Source organism: Ammospiza caudacuta, chromosome 6, assembly GCF_027887145.1.
Source record: "Ammospiza caudacuta isolate bAmmCau1 chromosome 6, bAmmCau1.pri, whole genome shotgun sequence".
NCBI classification, from domain to species: domain Eukaryota; kingdom Metazoa; phylum Chordata; class Aves; order Passeriformes; family Passerellidae; genus Ammospiza; species Ammospiza caudacuta.
This window is the reverse complement of record NC_080598.1, coordinates 29,340,457-29,358,541: the sequence shown is the minus strand read 5'-3', so window position 1 is coordinate 29,358,541 and position 18,085 is coordinate 29,340,457. Positions and strand designations below refer to the sequence as shown.

The 18,085-nt window shown below is 43.1% G+C and overlaps 2 protein-coding genes across 2 annotated transcripts; both read right to left on the bottom strand.

Annotated features, from left to right (window-relative positions):
• Window positions 1–3,503: 3,503 nt before the first annotated feature.
• On the bottom strand, window positions 3,504–9,208 carry LOC131559497 (acyl-coenzyme A thioesterase 1-like). The gene is made up of 3 exons (XM_058807862.1): window positions 8,749–9,208; window positions 7,239–7,441; window positions 3,504–6,202 (listed from the first exon to the last, which is right to left on the bottom strand). The coding sequence occupies exons 1-3, from the start codon at window positions 9,203–9,205 to the stop codon at window positions 5,600–5,602; spliced, it is 1,263 nt and encodes a 420-aa protein (XP_058663845.1). The 5' UTR covers window positions 9,206–9,208; the 3' UTR covers window positions 3,504–5,599.
• A 1,024-nt stretch (window positions 9,209–10,232) lies between these two features.
• JMJD7 (jumonji domain containing 7) lies at window positions 10,233–18,065 on the bottom strand. The gene is made up of 8 exons (XM_058807861.1): window positions 17,976–18,065; window positions 17,259–17,412; window positions 16,109–16,362; window positions 15,594–15,650; window positions 15,082–15,177; window positions 12,739–12,815; window positions 11,508–11,667; window positions 10,233–10,979 (listed from the first exon to the last, which is right to left on the bottom strand). Exons 1-8 carry the CDS (start codon window positions 18,040–18,042, stop codon window positions 10,891–10,893), a joined length of 954 nt encoding a protein of 317 aa, XP_058663844.1. The 5' UTR covers window positions 18,043–18,065; the 3' UTR covers window positions 10,233–10,890.
• Between the last annotated feature and the right edge of the window lie 20 nt (window positions 18,066–18,085).

The following is an 18,085-nucleotide window of genomic DNA, read 5'->3' as shown; positions in this document are numbered from 1 at the left end:
GAAAAAAAGAAAAAAAAAGAAAAAAAAAGAAAAATCCCAAGTTATTACAAAACAGAATTTTTAAATCATATAATATCTCTACTTGAAAGTGACCCATAATCTTTTGGTTTTCCTTTGCTTTTCTCTCCCCATTCCTCACTTCCTTTCAACCAACATTTATATATCCCCACACACTCACATACTTCCCTTGATGAGGGGGAGAAATTTAACAATTGATATTCCCTGAATGCACACTATCTTTCTTTTCTTTGTATGCATAATTTATGTACCTCTATTTTGGTTAATTTTTGATTTGTCTAGCTAGGTTACAATTTTGATTTTGGGTGCTCTGGAAGTGGTATGGCCTGGTTCATGGTCAGTGGGACAGAAGCGAAACTGTCAAAGATAGAGGGGAAAAAAGGAAGCAGACATTATATCCTCAGGTGAGGGAAGGCAGACACAGAAAGAGCAAGATTCCCCAGAAAGCTTCAAAAGAGCAGAAGTGCCCCAGCACAGTGCTGATCTAAATAGAGCCTAGGAGGTCTCAGCTTTACAGGGAGTGGTATACAGACTGCCATGGAAGCAGTAAGTGCTGGGCTGTTTAGTGATTTGATGATATTTCCACCAAAAAGTACAGACCACTGACCTCCTGTTCTTCCACTACAACAGTAGTGATGTCATTAGGTATCAAAGTAGTTTTCCTGTGTCAAGATGATATATCTCTGATCTGAAATAACCCAGAGATGGGAGAATGGCTGGAGTCAGAGCACTGTGCAGCCAAAAATAATCTGGTTTGAGTTAGTGCTGGATGTTTGAGGATGTCAGAGTGACACTGTCCAGGGACAGACTTGTGTAGATAGCACAGGATTCTTGATTCAAAACTACCTTGCTGAATTCATAGCATATTAAAATGATAGCAGGGCATTAGAACTTCCTCTTCTAGATGAAAGCAGAGATATACACATGCTCTGTTCCTATCCAGGGCATTTCCTTTGAACTATCTATCCAGCTTATCTCTTATCTGACATCCATATTTCACAATTTTCTCTCTACTGTCAAATACCTCGCTCCTTCAGGACCAGATCCACTGCAAACAGGGGCAGCACACAAGGAGCCAACAAGCACTCACTTCACTGGATACAGAAATGGATTCATGATTTGCAATCAGCTGGACTAGTTGCTACAGACATAACTAATAACTGTACTAGTTTCTTACTTATCTTGGCACAGTATGGCTCACCCCTGCTTCTCCTGATAACCCCATACATGTTCCTGCTGTTTCCTTCTTTGATCCAGCAGAACATTTTAATCTTCTTTTTGTTCTGTTTTGTTTTCCACAGGATTACCTCTTAGATCACTAACCAGAAAAAAAAGCATGACTGTCCCTCTGTGCAGCAAGAGTATTTAAGTACTCTTTTAGGAGTTAAAAAAATTTAAAACCACACCTTTTACTGAAGTGATTTTAATGTAAATATAAATACCCAGTCTAAACACAAAATATTGAAGTTCAGCAGCTTAGGTAATTGAAAAGATATAATCCTTAATAAATAGAATGTATCTCATTTACTAATTTTTTCTCTAAGTATTATCCAGAGTCAGGTACAGACATTTTTAGGTTTTACCCAAATTTTGCACAGACGATTTTTTAAGACTCAGAATTTCTAATTTTTGTCCTCAACAATGAAAAATAGCAGGGATATTTCACAGTAAATGCTGCAAGGAGCACTAGTTCATTGGAAATATTAATCTTTCTTCTCCCCAAACTTAAACAAAGCATCACTTTCTTTGTGCTTAATACTACATTTGGATCAGATTCCATTCCAGACTCCATTTCCGAATAATATGTACATAACACTAAAAAGTGCAGCATAGTAGGGTTTTTTTAATGAAATGGTAGAATTATATTTTTTGTAGCAAAATATAGAAAAAAAATTACTATTTGTATTTTCTCATTAAACACTGGTCTTATCCTTCAGCTTGATAACAAATGATCTAGTAATGTATTACAGAACTAAGCTTTGAATAAAAAAAAAAACTAAATCTATAGACTTTCAAATACACTCAGGGAATATAAACCAGAAATGGGGAAAAGTGACTCCTAAATTACACCACACAACATATATTCTCATCTTTCACTTCATTCCTGTTCTGTGGCCATGAAACCACCTCACTTGCAGAAGCCATCCAGAGACACTGCTTCACCTGAAGAAGCTCAAGGCTTAGAGAAGCACATTTGCATTGAAATCCCTTTGCTCAGCATAATCCTTATTAAAATTCCATTGAAGCCTCAAATACCCACTACTTCTGCAGAGACAGCCAGTTTCTCAAAGATGTTTCACCTCCTCTGCACCTGTGGTTCACTTTTTGCTAATAAAGGCCTTTTGTCTACTTTCATTCTGCAGTTTCCTTCAAATTATACTGTATGTGTATCAAAATGCTTCAGGGTCAATCTTCAATGCAAAGACAGAAAATCTTAAGAATGTATTGGGCAAATCAGCACTCTCCATTGTTGCCTGATTCCATGACAGCTAGGGAAATCATCCTACCCTAAAAAAGTATTGCAAGACATACTGTTCTCGTATAGTAAACTTGTTCATACCAGCTTACATGTGGGGATATTCTCAGTTCTTAAGAGGCTTGTCACAAGCTTTTCTTATTCTCAAAATAGAAATGAAGTGCAGAGCTAAACAGTGGGTGACTAAGAATAAAGACAAGATCCTTCAAGCTAGTCCTTTGATACTCTGTTTTATCTGAAGCACTTTTCAATTAAGCAGACTACAAGAACAGAGTTTCCCATCCAACTTCTATTAGATTTATCCATTTTGCTTGGCAGAGGATCTCTTGCAGCTAAGGGTCTATTATCTTTAATTAAATAATAACTTTCACATTGTTCTTGAATATTGTTGTCTGCATTCAGCAGGCCTAGAGAGACAATATGAAGCACTCTGATTCAACAGCCTGCAATTAGTAGAATATTGTCTTGAAAAAAACCTATGATCTTAGCCCTACTGGTCTAAACCATCTCTTCAGCAGAAGAAACATTAAGTAGTAGAAATCTTCAGCAAAGTGCTGAAGAACATTCTTAAGAACAGGCAGAAGTGTGTTACTGATTTAAGCCATTTCCAGTCATTTTGTATTAGTCTGACAACAGTTTCCAGTTTCTATTTCCTGAAGATAAGTTTCAATTTTGAGTTTAATTTTAAAAGTATTCTCAGTGCAACTGAGTCGCCTTGAATATTTTGCTGTATGTGGCACAGAGCTGCTCAGCTACATCAGCTTTTCCAGACTTTCTTGTCAGATGTCATCCAAGTGATAAAGGGCTCTTAAGTGGGTAGCAAAGCTGTCATTCCAAAGCAACAAAAGAAAGAAGTCCTATGTGCTGTTGTCATCAATGGAGTCACCAGTCAGCTCCCTTCATCCTCTATTTTGAACACTCTTTTCCATGAACCTGACTGCCAAATGTAACAACATAAAAACTGGATGAAAGCATCACTGAGCACACTGTTGATTTACTGATGGAAAGCATTTTTATTTGTAATGGTAGTTTCCTATAGATAATGTATTTTCTCAGAAGGTCACAATTTTGTAAATCAAAGTATAGATGTGTAAACTGCTCATTGAAGGCTGGGAAAGCTTCGCTTCCCCTCAGAAGGGAGTAAAATAAATGTGAGTTATCCCACAGGCTAGAAACCAACACACTGCTTTTGTATAAACCCCACTGTATTCAGTAAAAATAAGAGAACTGAATTACTCATACCACAGAGAAACTCGCAGCCTAAAGCCCTGAGTCTGAGGAAAATGTGGATCAGCAGCCCAGGGTTTTCTGAATGCTTCAATAAAACAGAAAAATTAGGGAAAAGAAAATGTGCCTTACTCAGATGGAACTGCTTAAATGTGTTTGACTTTCCTTGCTGTTACATGTTACTCTGCTGCCAGGCCCCACTCAGTCACTAAACACCTGTAACAACCACAGTCCATGCAGGACACAGGCACACAAGGGACAAACAGAAATCAAGTAAGAGGCAACAGCATAAAACTTGATGGATGACCAGTATGGCTGAGCAGGAGAGAGAAGTCTCCAAACTAACTACTCACACCTTCAGGTAGGTGGTACCCATCTACCAGTCTGAGGAACAGGGGGCTCAGGAAAACCAGAAGTACCTGAAGGGACAGTCTGTGCTGAATATATTGTATGAGAGAGTCCCCACCCCTCCGAGGTCCAATGTGCTCATTTTGAGTGACCATTGCCTCCCTGAAGCAAGAAAACTAAGGGCATGATTCCTCCCTCAGCAGGATCCAGGCTCCTACAGGGCTTTTGCCTCAGCAGGAACTGGAAACCAGGGACTACACTGTCAAAGGCAAGATTTCTCTACCTCAGTGCAATGCAGAGACTTCCAGCTCCTGCTTGCTTCTGCTGCCAGGGTGTGAGTCTTGACTGCTCCAGGAGGGACAATCTGCTCCACTATCCCACAAATGCACAAGGTGGATTACAGCCCCTCCTTGGCAGGTTTGGACACTGGTAAAGGGTAAGAAAATGCCCATTCTTCCCAGAAGGTGAGGTCAGTCCTCTCTTGAAGAGTGGCATTTCTCAGCTATCGCTGAACCCACAGCTGTCTGCTAAAGTGCAGGACAACTGAGGCAGCCCACCTCACTGGGCTCCTGGGAACTCAGCAGCAGTGGCTTTACTGTTCCCCCCCAAAATGGAGACAAACTAACTTTCATCATATGAGAGCAAGTACTTGGCACATCTGTATCACCCCCATGTTGGACACTGTGCAAAACCACAGACTCCACCACTTGTCTTCCCAACAGGAGGTGAGGACTTCTGCTCATGACCTCCTCAACTGAGTGAAGGAACAGCTTGTGGCCACACCAGAATTGTTCCTTAATGTATTGGCAGGTGCACAGATGGTTGAAGGCTTCGTTCAGATAATCTCAAGCAAACTGTGCACACACAGATATAGTGCACATTGCACTCACTGAGTGGTGCAGCAAAAACTTTACCCTAATATGGAACTTACATGGAGTCAGCAGGAGATATACCAGGGTAACCTGGGTAAGATTCACTTCTGGATTTTGAAGTACCAGAAAAAATAATGTTATCATTGCACTTCAGATTAAGCCAGAAGAGTGCCTCTTCCCTTAGCTGAGATCAGAACTACTGCAACCTTTTTACTATGAAATGGGAGAAAACAGTATACTAGGAGGAAGGATGAGTGCACTACAGCGTTGTCCAACAAAATTGCTGTTTTATCTATGTTAGTTAAAGGTGCAAGACTAAATCATTCAGTGGATAGCTCCTCTTGTGAGAGTATTTCCTCTTATGAAAGGAGATGGTGGCAGATTGAGGGCAAAGATAGCTCAGCACAAATGTGATTTAGATGATGGGATGCTGGGATGTTTTTAGACTACAGCACAGATGGTGCTAATCTACTGTGAAGCTGGGGTCAGAAGTCAACTGAAATTCAACTAAAAAATGGGAAATTATTTGGGGAATGAAAATAAACAACTATGCAACAGAGGGGTTTAGAGGAAGGGAGTCCAGCAAACTTTTGGTGAGTTTCCAAGATCCAGTGAGTGCTGAAATACCATCCCTGGCCAGAATCTATGACAGTTTCCACTACAGCTTGCTCTTAGGGATGTCTGAGTCCATCAAATGTTGCCAGAAAAAGGCCTGTATCCTGCGCCATGCATCTTCTTGGGCTTTAGCATGCTCTCTCCACTGCCCTCCCCAATGCATCAACATCCCAAGCACCCTGTGGATTGAAACTTTGCACAGAGGCAAGTATGGTGGCTCCAGGAGGTGCCCTGCTCCAGCATAGGAGTAAATCTCCACTTCCCGGCCGTGCTGCTGAAGGCGCTGAACAGCATCCTGGCAGTAGAGGTCACTTTTCCAGTTCATGTCATCCAGTCCACACAGGAAGAGGAACTTGGCTAAGGACCTCTCCACAGGAATGCGACAAGCCCAAGTTGCTGGGTCCATGTGATCGTCTAAGACATCTGAAAAATCTACTATTCCAGACTCATCACTGATCTTCACCCTCCCCAAGTCATATGGGTGGACAGGAATAGTGAAGCCATCCCCCTCCAGGGGAATGAAGGAATTAAAACTACTTCCAGATATGCTGACAGCTGCCTTGATGCCAGGTAGAAATGTGGCCATGGAAAGGGCTAGATCACCTCCTTTAGACAAGCCCAAAACACCAATGCCAGTATCTTTCACCTGAAACAGAATTATGAAAATAGTAATATTAAGTACTCTTTATTTCCTGAGCTGACATAACCTCTCCAGTTCTTTCTCACTCATCCAACTATGACCACTCACATTTTACCCCTTCCCTCTCTCTGTTCAGGTTATATTACTCCTTTATCTATCCCTCTGCTGAGCCTCCAAAAGAGCGACTTTGAATTCCACAGCTCCTCAACATTCCTCCTCCTGTAACACACTTGCCTCCTGGTGACCTGCACAAAGTGTCCTTGCTCCCTCCACATCTCAGCTCAGCCTGCTCTCAGTACAGTGTCTTTTACTGCTCCTCTCTCCAAGACACTTTTTCCCGGATTTTCTTGCATTGAATTTCTTCATTGCAGTTTCTTCTCTCCTACAGCTGACCTGTTATTTTCTGTGTTGTCTTGGAAGACATAATGTTCATTACACCTGAGGCTAAGTGAGCCCAAAAGCTGTTTTAATCAACTTATTTCTAGTGAAGGCCCTTCACACTGAATTCTAGATGTTTCAGAACTCTCTGAGGAACAAGACAAAGAAGCAAGGCTGAATTCTGCTCTCACACTGCCTACAATGCTGGTGTCCATGTAATAGAAAGTAAATAATTTTGCAAAACAAATACACATTAAGTAGCATTGCATTAAAAAATTAAATGCTACTTGATTTCTCTTGGTCACTTTTAGGCTAAGTATGATGATACATTGCCATAAAATGTCTTTCTTGTCTTGTCCCACACACTTGTTCAAATACAGCCTCAGCCTCTTAACATATGTCACACCTCCAGTGCTACAACTGTGAAGGATTCTGTTGTTAGAGTGTTTTATTACTGTCCTGCAAAACTCGGGATCAAAAGCCTGTAATATCTCAGAAACAGTAAAAAAGCCAATGGATTCTTTTTCCCTTCTAAAATCTTAAGATATGCAAAACTAGTACAAAATTAATGTTTCCTGCTTAAGCAATTCAATAGTTCTAGTTTAGGAACCAATTAGCAAACTGGAAAATAGTTTCAGGAAGAGCACCATAATTTGTCTCTTACCTGCTGCTGCTTACACAAAAAGTTCACAGCCTCGTCAAAATAGCTCAGTTCAAGGGTCTTTGGCATAGCAGGGATGTCTTCAAAGGACATGTAAGCAAGGGCCAGAGTCACAAAGCCTCTGCTAGCCAGGAGACTTGCTCTGTATTCAATAAGACCTCCTCCAGATCCATACAAATCAATAAGTCCAGGGAATGGGCCAGGTCCTGCAATGAAAGGAGGGGGTATGCATAACCAAAAGAAAAGTTCCTCTGGGTGTCCTTTGGTGGTGCCTCCTCAGCACACATCAGGACAGCAGATATCAGAAGAAAATCATCCTCTGAAGCTTTCCATGGTGAGTATCGTTCTCAGGAACAAACAAAATTACTGTAAGGACATGAATTTGCACATTTCTTTCTCTTAGGAACTCATTATAGGAAGTTCACATGTTGGACATCCTTCTCTCATTCTGAATTTCAGCTGGCATTGGCCTACAAGTCCTCAGGCCATTGAGGATCAATGAAGAAACAGTATTACTGCAGGAGTGGCTCTTCCTTAGGCACTATGCTGGCAGGCATGCCATGAAGGGAATACTTGAGTTATGAAATACTCAGGTTATGAAATATTCACAAATGCCAGAACTGACCTGTGCCAATTCAGGCTTCAGTAAGACCTGAGTAACTGCTCCTGAGCTCCTCACCTCTCCTGCAGCAATAGGACCTTCGTTTCCTGATGCTGTCTGCCCATTCTCACAGTCAGATTTCCCTTACAAGATATGGTGTTGCTGCAGCTGCAAGGGACTGTTTGTCAATTACAGAGCAAGACAGCCATGTTTAAGGGCCATTCAAGGAGCAGAAACACTTCAGGCTTAAAGCAGCTTTGCACAGGATCCATTCTCAGCACTGTCTGTGTACAGAGTTGTAAAATATGGCATCTGTTTAATTAAAGACCTTGCTTTTCCCATTTGTCTCCTATCTCCCTAAGTAACCCATGCAGTCCAGCTGCCCAGTCAGGAAGAGACTTCTTTCTTTGGCTTTTCCTTAGCTAAAGAGAGACAGGTCCAGAACCTGCAGGAAGACCTGTAGGAGCTGCTGAGGGCATGGTTCTTCAGCCTAGGCTGGCTGCAGCCTGAGTCCAGTGCTCCCACCATGCCTTGCCATTCTTCACCCCATGGCCAGAGCTGTCACGCATCACAGCTCTGCAAAGGACCGGGGCCTCTTCGTCCTGGCAGCTAAACAGAAAAGCTAAGAAATAAACACACCGTTTGACAAAGCTCTCACTGTAAGAGAGGTCAAGACACTCAACTAGAACAACCAGGGGGCACCTTGTGTTACCACTGCTGTCCCCTCTGCACCACCACACCCCTGCCCCGCCTGTTTGCTCTGCTGTGATGATCCAGGTTCGTGCACCAGGCACAGGCTGAGGGAAGTGTTAGCTGAGGCTTTGCTCTGGGTTGCTGAGTGCATTCAGGGACCACGGGGCAGAATACCTGGTGTCAGACATACCTGCAAAAACAGAATGGAATTAAACTCACCAGGAGGGAGGAAGAGGGTTGCTCTGAGACGACCTTCTCTGACCGGAATCCTCTTCACTCCCTCTCCTAAAAACCATCGTTCATTGGTGCATTTTCCCAGCAAGCGGCTCGTGTCCTCCCCGTGGCCCTCATACACTTCCAAGTCCACACAGAAAGGGGTCAGGACGTTCCTCTTTGCCAGCCGCTTATAGGGCGTTTTGGACTGCAGAGCCCAGAGCAGCCCCATGGGCTCCACTCCCAAATAGCTGCCCCCCAGCGCTGGGGAGCGGCTGAGGTCCAGCTCCCCGCTGCTCCCAGCCCTGTAGAGAGCGTGGGATTGGAAAAGCTCCCCGCTCTCGTCCAGCAGGCTGGCCCGGAGGGTGACCGCCTGCTGCGGCTGCAGTCCGGCCACACGGATCTGCACCGGCTCATCGAACAGGCACCGGAGGGAAGGCAGGACGGACATACGCGCCGCCATCCCGGCTGGCCGGACGGAGAGCTGCGGCCCTGCCTAGGGCGAGGCGCCGACCGCCTGAACCGCGTGAGACACGAGCCTCAGCAACCTGTCCCTTCTCGGGATTAAAATCTCGGCTCAAAGTCCAGGAGGAATCATCGTGAGCACTTCCTCCACTCGGCCGGCACGGGCTGCTGGGAGCCGTAGTTCAGAGCCGCCTCCCGCCAGACTCTCCGGCTCGGGTGGCGCGGTGACACCGGCCACTGGCACGGGCACAAGCCGTCACTTGTTCTTGGCGAGTGCTTTTACTTTTGATTACAGAGAGAAACTAAATTAAAAACCCCAAAGCAGCAAAAAGAGATATCGAAATTGCAGCGCCCCCCCCCCACCTGCAGGAAATCCCAGATTTGGAAGGCTTGGGAGACTTTGCCAGGGCATAGTAAACACAGACAAGCTGCAAAGCCTAAGCAGCGTGACATCTTAATCTCACCACCTGCTCTTGATCCCTCTTGAGCTTTCTGCAATTTTTGGACAAGCACCACAAGTTAAAATGAAACTTTACACTATAACTATGTTTCTTTTAAAAAGCAAAAGAAACAAAGTCAAACAATTACTATATTTTTCCTTCCCAATAATTAATTTCCCCCGTGTTAAAAATGTTTCTAAGGATCTGCTTGAAGATTTGACAATAAACACCAGTTTTTGGTTTTCATAACCAACAATACTACATTTTTACAATGTCTGCGTATTTAAAAAGACTTCTTGTCCTACCCTGGGGGTCTCAGACACGTGAGTAGTCCCATCCCATTCTGTGGAAATAAAAATGGGAATTATGGCTGTTTGAACCAGGCTCCTGGTTCAAACAACTTGCCTGACCATGCTCTAAGCAGCAATTAATGGCAAAGGAATGAAACAATCAGTGAGCTTACAAGCTGTAGAATGACACATCATGCCATGAGACCACATGAAGACTGACAGCAGATATGGCAGAGCAACTACAAAATCATCACTCAGGATGCAAGAGAATGCAGTTATGTTTAAATACAACAGTGAAAGGAAATAAAAAACAGTACTAAAAACGTGTAGCTTTTTATTGGAAAATAGCCAACATTGACTTTTGCATGTCCTCCTAGACGTCCTTCAGCCATTGTTTACTTTGGAAAAAAAAGGTAAATTATTACAGAAATAAGGCTTAAACTGACCTATTTATTGCAGAAATTGTAGTTTCTCACCATCAAAACACCACAGCCACTGAACTTAAAGAATTACAACAGGACAGACTTTTGCCTTAAGCAGATTGCATAGATTGGACTATTGCAGCCTGATGCATAGAGCAGATCCTTCCTTCTCCACTTGGGTTGTAATGAAAACAATCTGTAGATCTGAAAAAACAGTCAGGGCTTCCCTTTTGGGATTTTCAAAACCTGGATTATCTCCCTTCACATTTTAGTTTGCTCACTATCACCAAGACAACATGCAAAGGCCTAAAAATCCTATTATCAAAGTTCTCTTTACAAGCCAAAATATCTGGCCAATTGGTCTGGACTCTGAAATCAAGAAAAATAGCCATGATGTGTTCAGCAGGCATTGTTGACCATAATTTAATGTTCAGTTCTTTTTGGGGGAGTCACGTTTGTACTCCAGTCACAGATGCTGATGATTGCATCGCATCAGAAACAGACATCACAGGCTCGAGTCTCCCACCTTTGCTATAGCATTTTCACAGCTTTTGTGAGACAATCTAGTAGTTGATAATAGCTGTACTTAATGTCATATTCCATGTCATACCAATAATTCACTGAGGAGACAAGAAAAGAGAAATACATTTTAAGGCTAGAATGTAACGATTTACAAAAATCACTTCCTCAAACCTTGCAAAACTTGCACAACAATAATACCTTGCACCATCCCCACCCTTCCACATGTACCCAATGAGCACTGATCAAAATTCTGGAATTCACTTGGGGAGAGAAGAAAAATAAGAGCTAGAGAGATTATGACAAATCCTACAAAGCAAACGATGACAAGACTTTTGGTAAGTGCAGGGGAACAGTAACACAAACACAACCTTATTAGCAAGGTAAAGATTAGGTCAGAACAGATTTCAGCTCATAAGAAAAGAGAGTGTCTTCCATGTCTTGTCAACAAAGCTATGAATTATAAGCAAAACAGGCTGAAAGGGACAGCCCCCATGGGATCTGTCAAGATTGCAGAGAGGCAGATAACCTTAAAGGAACTTTTGCTTCCACTGGTGCTTTGCTGTGGGATATCTACCTGCACACCCACCACAGTTCCAAAATGTATCTATAAATACTGTCTATTTTACCTGCAATACAGCCATGTGATTGCTGAACATGATGGAACCAGAGAGAAGGTAGATATAACATCTCACCAGCTTTCACTGTACACTTCAAAGGCTTTGCCTGAGCATACTCTGGATACAGTTCCAGATCAGGGTTCAAGGGGTCCAGAGGGATCCAGGGCACCTAAAGGCAAAAGAGCATGCGTATATGGTACTGACCTTGGAAAAAATTCCAGCAAGCTTCCAGAAAAACAACTGATAATCAGACTCACTAGGTTACAAAACATGTACTTTGTCTAGAAAAACATGTACAGCTACACAGCTTTCCACATGCAATTGGGAATAGGTCAAGGATGCAAAGATGTTCCTCCTTTGGTGATGCATTTCTATTTAGATAAAAGGCAATAAATATCATCCATAAAACTGCAGTCTTGTGGCATACTTTCAAAACTCCTCCAGCCCCTTAAGTTTCTTGTTCTCCCTACATTCAGTACTTGAATGCTTTATCTGCAGCACTCTTTTTAGAAATTCCTTTCTTCTTAGGCTCTTTGGTGTAATTTTTACTCCCAGCAGCTGAAACATCCCTCCTTTCTGGGAAGTCCCTCACGCCTGCATTAATTCTTTCCCTGCCCTACAGTATTGTAAACTTCAGCATTCCAACCTTTCTGAATTACAGGAATGAGATTCCATGGGCACCACTCTGGAAACAGAGAACAAGCCCCAGTTCAAGTTCTGTTGTAACATTACTCACATTTTCCAGAGGCAAAAGGCAAAGGATTAAGATTCTACTGAGATTTGTAAAGTGCTTCCAGATCTAAACATTTTAATCAAATAAATATTGCTACTACTAAGAAAATACGACTTATTAATTTAGACAGGTATGTTCTATTGCACTGAGTGATACTACTGTGGACCTGAGTAGAGGGCCAAAAGAAAGTGAATGTAGAGGGGTCTATTTCAGGTATAATGAAATCAATTTCTTTATTGTCGATGTATTCAAAAGTTCTTTAGTGGATCTATCAAAGTCTGGTGCAATGCAACACTTAATTATATTAGTCGCTTCGGGTGTGCAGCAAAAGATTTTTCTGGAAGCTGGGTATCCTTTTCAAATAGTAAAATACAAGTGAAATATCTGGACATTCTCTTTCCAATAATGCAGGATTTCTAAATATCAATCAATATGCCGAGTTTGAGGGCTCAGCAATGTCCCAAACTCTCCCTACTCTATTAACTGCATTCTCTATAGAGCTTTTACCTTCTCTGCAGTAGTCTCATCCACAATTTCAAATGAACCATCTTCTGATACGTGGTAGGTTGCTGGCTGATAGAGCTCTGGAACCAGAGAAAGAATTAAATGACAATTCAGAGAACATAACAGCAGTGCATGTCACACTTTCATCAAGAAAAATTAAGACAAAACCACTTTCAACTTTCACTATCCTTCTCTTTTTCCATTTCAAATTTTATCCGGTTTTAAATATAGTTTTTTTGCAGTCAGTCTGAATAACACTGATTCTCCTCCAAGTCCATTTGTATCCCAGTCCTATTTTGTCCCAGTAACTGTTTTCTTTTGTTTTCAGAAGGCATAAATGCACCCCTGACTTACACATCATTCTATAGTTGGGTGTTTCATCTTAGGTCAGTCTACCAAAGAAGCACTCACAAGAGTTATTAGTGACTCGTGGCCAGTCTTTCATTTCTAATTTTAATTGACAGGGCTCATCAATTGCTTCAGATACTGCTGGTTGCTTTTCTTTCATTGCTTCAACACATGTGGTTTTCTAAGCCCTCCCTTGAGACAGTTTCTCTCCATTAATTAACCGAATGCTCAAAAAGATGGAATTCTCTTTTTACTACACACCATGAAATGTAAGCATTATCTCTGTTCTTTGCTTTAACAATAACTTGTTTTACAAAGTAGGACTCCTATAACACACATATATTTCATACACTCACATACATAAAACACCACCTGTCCAAGAAAGGCTGAGATGGGGTTGTTCAGCCTGGAGAAGACAGGGGGCTAAGGAAACCTCACTGTGGCCTTCCAGTACCCAAAAAGTGCTTATAAGAAAGACAGAGAAGGACTTTTTACCAAGACCAGGACAAGGGTTAATGGTATCAAACTGAGACAGGGTAAATTTAGATTATATATAAGGAAGAATTTTTTAACAATGAGGATCATGAGGCACTGGAACAGGTTGCCCAGAGAAGTTGTGGGTGCCCTGTCCCTGGAAGTATTCAAGGTCAGGCTGGATGCAGCTTTGAGTAATTTGGTCTGTTGAATGACAGGAGCATTGACTCAATGATCTTCAAGGTCCGTTCCAATCCAAACCATTCTATGATTCTATGGCATCAAGGTTGTAAACAAAATAAAAACAGTATAAATAAAATATTGTAGCAGCACACATCTAGCCAAAACTATACTTCCATCATAGAGCACTCTGCATTCACTTAGTCTGATAGTTTGAAAGTCAAGGAATGGGCAAATTAAGTCTTACGAGGCATAAAGTTAATCTGTCCATCTTTTAGATGACACTGCAACAGTAACTACTGCTGTGCACATAGGAAAGCCACATAAAGAAACAGAAATCAGGCAGTGTGAAGCAACATTGCCATAAGAATCTCTTTCTTCATTTCTCAGTTTTCAGAGATTCAGTTAGTATCTTGAATATTTCATTAAAATACAAGTAATATTTTAGTTTCCTGGCTTTTTTTTTCCTAGAGAAAAGCAGGTAGGCAAAATCCAAACCTGTAAAAAATCAAAGATGACATGCTACAACACTGCCAATATACTTAAACAATTTAAACATTCTGAAGCTGAAGAGACTGCCACGAGTATCGCAGAATCAATTAGGTTGGCAAAGACATCAAGAAATAAGATCCGAGATCATCAAGTCCGAGCTATGACTGAACACCCCCTTGTCAACTAAACCATGGCACTAAGTGCCACATCCAGTCTTTCCTAAATCACCTCCCTCCAGACACATGATTTCACCACTCCCCTGGGCAGTCCATTTCAATATCTAATCACATTTATGTGGACAAATTCCTCCCAATGTCAAATCTAAACCTCCCCTGGGCACAACTTGAGACCATTACCTCTCCTTCTGTCACTGGTTGCCTGGCAAACGATCCTGACCCCTATCTGGGTACAACCTCCTTTCCAGGAGTTCTAGAGAGTCAAAACCTCCCCCCTTTCTCCAGGCTTTTCTCCAGGGTAAAAAAACCATGCTCCCTCAGCTGCTCCTCAGAGGAGTTACCCTCTGGAACCTTCACCAGCTTTAACACCCTTCTCTGGCCTTGCTTCAGTATCTAAATGTCCTGCCTGAACTGAGTGGCCCAGAACTGGACACAGGACTCAAGATGTGAACCAGTGAGCTCATTACTTTACTGGACTGGAAAACCTGGCTTCAGAATAACACTTGTATTACAAACTACCTGCAGCATGAAGTAGGAGAGATTTCTGTCCACACTTGAAAGCATAACACTGCATAAACATCAAAATGTTACCACTGCTTCCTTTTTTCACATCTTTCAGTGTTTTAGTCTGTCCTCCTTCCAGCCTTCAGACACATTGCACAGCAAAATGATGTACCATATGGGATGAAGGGACGGTCACTTGGTGGATGCAGCAGAAAATATTTCTCTCCAGATACTACACAGTACAAGTTCTCATAATGATCTTTATGTACTAGGATTGAGAAAAAAAAGAGAAATGGGGAGAATGACAGAATATCATAGCTATTTCCTTCTCTGCAGCAGAAACTACAGTAAACTGAAAGTTAACAACTTTCCCTATTACTATCAGACTGCTTCTTCCTCTTGCAGCCAGTGGAAAGTCACAACATCATGTTATATGATGCCAAATGCATTCAATGAAGCAAATTGTCAGTGCTTTGTCTGACAAAATGTCAGGTAGATGCATCCAGAGATACTGCAGCAGGAGGCTGCAGAAGGGCAGAATAAAGAATGCAAAAAAAAGCATGTTAAAATAGAACTGCCCTCTCAGAAAAACCACACCATTCTCCTGAGCTACTAACTCAAAACAAGCCAGCTTAAATTTGTGCTGAAATCACCAGAAGATTTACACTGCCATAGGATACGTACAAGATGTCACAGCAGCTGACTCCCCAAGCCAGAAATTTACAGCATCAGGCTTCTTCCCTGTATAGTTAGAGAAAAGAAATATGATGACAATAACAAATCATCCTTTTTTTAAAATTCTGTCCTATAACTTCCTTCATAACTATGACAGATTTCATGGCAAATAGCACTCTGTGAACAACAGCAACCTCCTTCTACACTGTGAACACTAAGCCAAAACATAACTCTAGATCAAAGAAAAGCCACTCAATGTAAAGTGTTGCACAACCTCTTTTCAGCTGTGAGGGTCCCATTACACAACAGAGATACTGACTTCAGAGTAATCCAACCCTAAAACTTGGATTACTCTATTAGGTATTTTACTACTTCTCTTCCTAAGAGGATAAAACCAAACTGAGCTGTGGCATTCAGAAAGAGAACAAGTATTCACCATGTAGTGAATTGTTTTAAATGTGTTGTGATTGTTTTAAAGCCCCATGCAAAATATTTACTGAATATGAGAGAAATTGAGGGTTTACCCAGGGCTTCGCTCATCCATGGTATGTCAGGCTGCACATCACAGACAAGTTCAGGGAACTCCTCAGTGAGGTTTGAACACTGCTTCTGCACATAGAATACGTTGGGAGAGGTCACTTTCTTCTCCACAATGTCCAAAAAGTCCATGAAAGGCATTTGGCGCTCCTCTGGCATAACAAAACGGTCCTGAAACACTGCATCTGCATAACCATTTGGTGTCACTGCCACACTCACCACCTTGGGACCTACCACCTCCCTGCAAAACAAATCAAAGGTTTATACCCAGGCCTGCAATTAGCTCTTGTATTACATACTGGTTATTTTAAAAACATGCTGCAGGGGCAGCAAAAATAAGATGCCTGTCATTCCATGGATGGGTGTCTCTAGATCAGATTTTCTGCTATGTGGTAAGGACTCCAGCATTCTGCTTCAACTGCTCCCTGCAGTCAAGGCAACTCTAGTTTCTTTTTCCTCTCTGAATTCTCTCCTAACAGGACAGTTCACAAGGGATCTCCCTTTTCCTCCACGCACTGGTCCTCTTTGGCCACTTCTTTTCACCAGTCATGGCAGAGCTTGATATTGTAGCCATTAAACTCAGCCAAATCCACGTGTTCACAAGTTCAAAAGCATCTGAGCAGGGAGAAATGGTGGACAGAAACTGATAGATACACACCCCATGAGGCTAGCAGTCCTTAGTTCCATGAAATATTTACCTTAAAACCCCACAGAATTTGACTCACAGATACTAGGTCTAACCACAAATCCTCTCTTAAAAGAAGACCTTTTGTTAAAATTTCAGTCATTCTTAAAATGCTCATCATTTAGTTTTTGAAGAAAACAAGGTGTGCTCAGTCACAAACAAGTCAGTCTGTTCTTAGAGCTTTACAGCTCTACTCCAGCTGTGTGGGTTTCAACAGCCTGAGTCTGTTGGTTGCACACAGCCACAACACTCACCCTCCTGGCTGCATCGGAACAGGGAGGGCAGTGTGTGTGCAAGGAAGACACACCTGACCTTGGGAAGACTGAGCACCTTCAGCCAGAAACAGGAAGGAATCTGGGCTAAACTTACAAATAAAAGCAAAGATTAACCAAGGGGTTTTTGGTGAGGTCACCAAAACTGAACACCAGTCCAACTCCACAGCTCGCTCATACCTGAGGTACGCTGAGGTCCATTTCTTCAGAGCCGGCCAGTGGCTGATGGCGTTGCGGATTACGCAGGGTTTATTCGGACTCACCCACTCTCGATAGAACTCCAGCGGGGACGGAGGCCTATCAAGATAGGGCACGGACTCCGGCCAGCCCAGCTCTGTGCAGGCAAACAATAAACAGTGTTACTCAGCATCCCGGGACAAGCGCCTCCTGCCAGCACACGGGCTTCACGCGCCTCAACACGCTGACACCAAGCAGCGCTTTCCACGGATCCAGAATCCCTCTGCTAAAGCCCAGAGAGTGTCAGGGCGCTTCCAGAGCCAGATGGAAACCTCAGGCCAGCGCCTGAGGATAAAGGGCCAAAGGGCCTGCACCATAGAAAGTGCACCTCCCACACAAAGGTGATACCACGGGATGATTTTTTGGAAACTGGAATAGTGCTTTGTTTTGCTACTTTATACACAGAGAAACAACCATTAAAGGACCGTTTTCTCGAGTTTCTCTTTCATCTTGCGGGGGCCTTTCTGCTTCACCTTGACCTCGGAACCACCACACGCCGGCAGCACAGTGGGTGCCGCTGATGGCCCCACGCACCCGCCGCCCGCCGAGGCGGCAGCACCGGGCGGGCCGGGCCCCGTGGCGGCGGCGGGGCCGGCCCAGCACCACTGCCCGCCCCGGGCGGGGTCACCGCGGCCTCCCCCGCCCCGCTCCGGCGCTCACCGCGGGCCTCCCGCGGGAAGGCGGCCAGGCAGCCCCTCACCGCCCGCAGCGCCGCGCCCTCCGCCATGCACGGCCCAGCCCCGCAGCAGCCTGCCCCGCCCGCTCCCGCC

Coding starts and splice junctions, on each gene's coding strand:
- LOC131559497 (XM_058807862.1), bottom strand. CDS start 9,205: ATGGCGGCGCGTATGTCCGTCCTGCCTTCCCTCCGGTGCCTGTTCGAT. Junction 7,442..8,748: donor AACCCTCTTCCTCCCTCCTG/GTGAGTTTAATT, acceptor CTTTCATTGCAG/GACCTGGCCCATTCCCTGGA. Junction 6,203..7,238: donor TTTTGTGTAAGCAGCAGCAG/GTAAGAGACAAA, acceptor ATTCTGTTTCAG/GTGAAAGATACTGGCATTGG.
- JMJD7 (XM_058807861.1), bottom strand. CDS start 18,042: ATGGCGGAGGGCGCGGCGCTGCGGGCGGTGAGGGGCTGCCTGGCCGCC. Junction 12,816..15,081: donor CCGTCCCTTCATCCCATATG/GTACATCATTTT, acceptor CTCTGGTTCCAG/AGCTCTATCAGCCAGCAACC. Junction 10,980..11,507: donor ATCACATGGCTGTATTGCAG/GTAAAATAGACA, acceptor TTGTCTCCTCAG/TGAATTATTGGTATGACATG.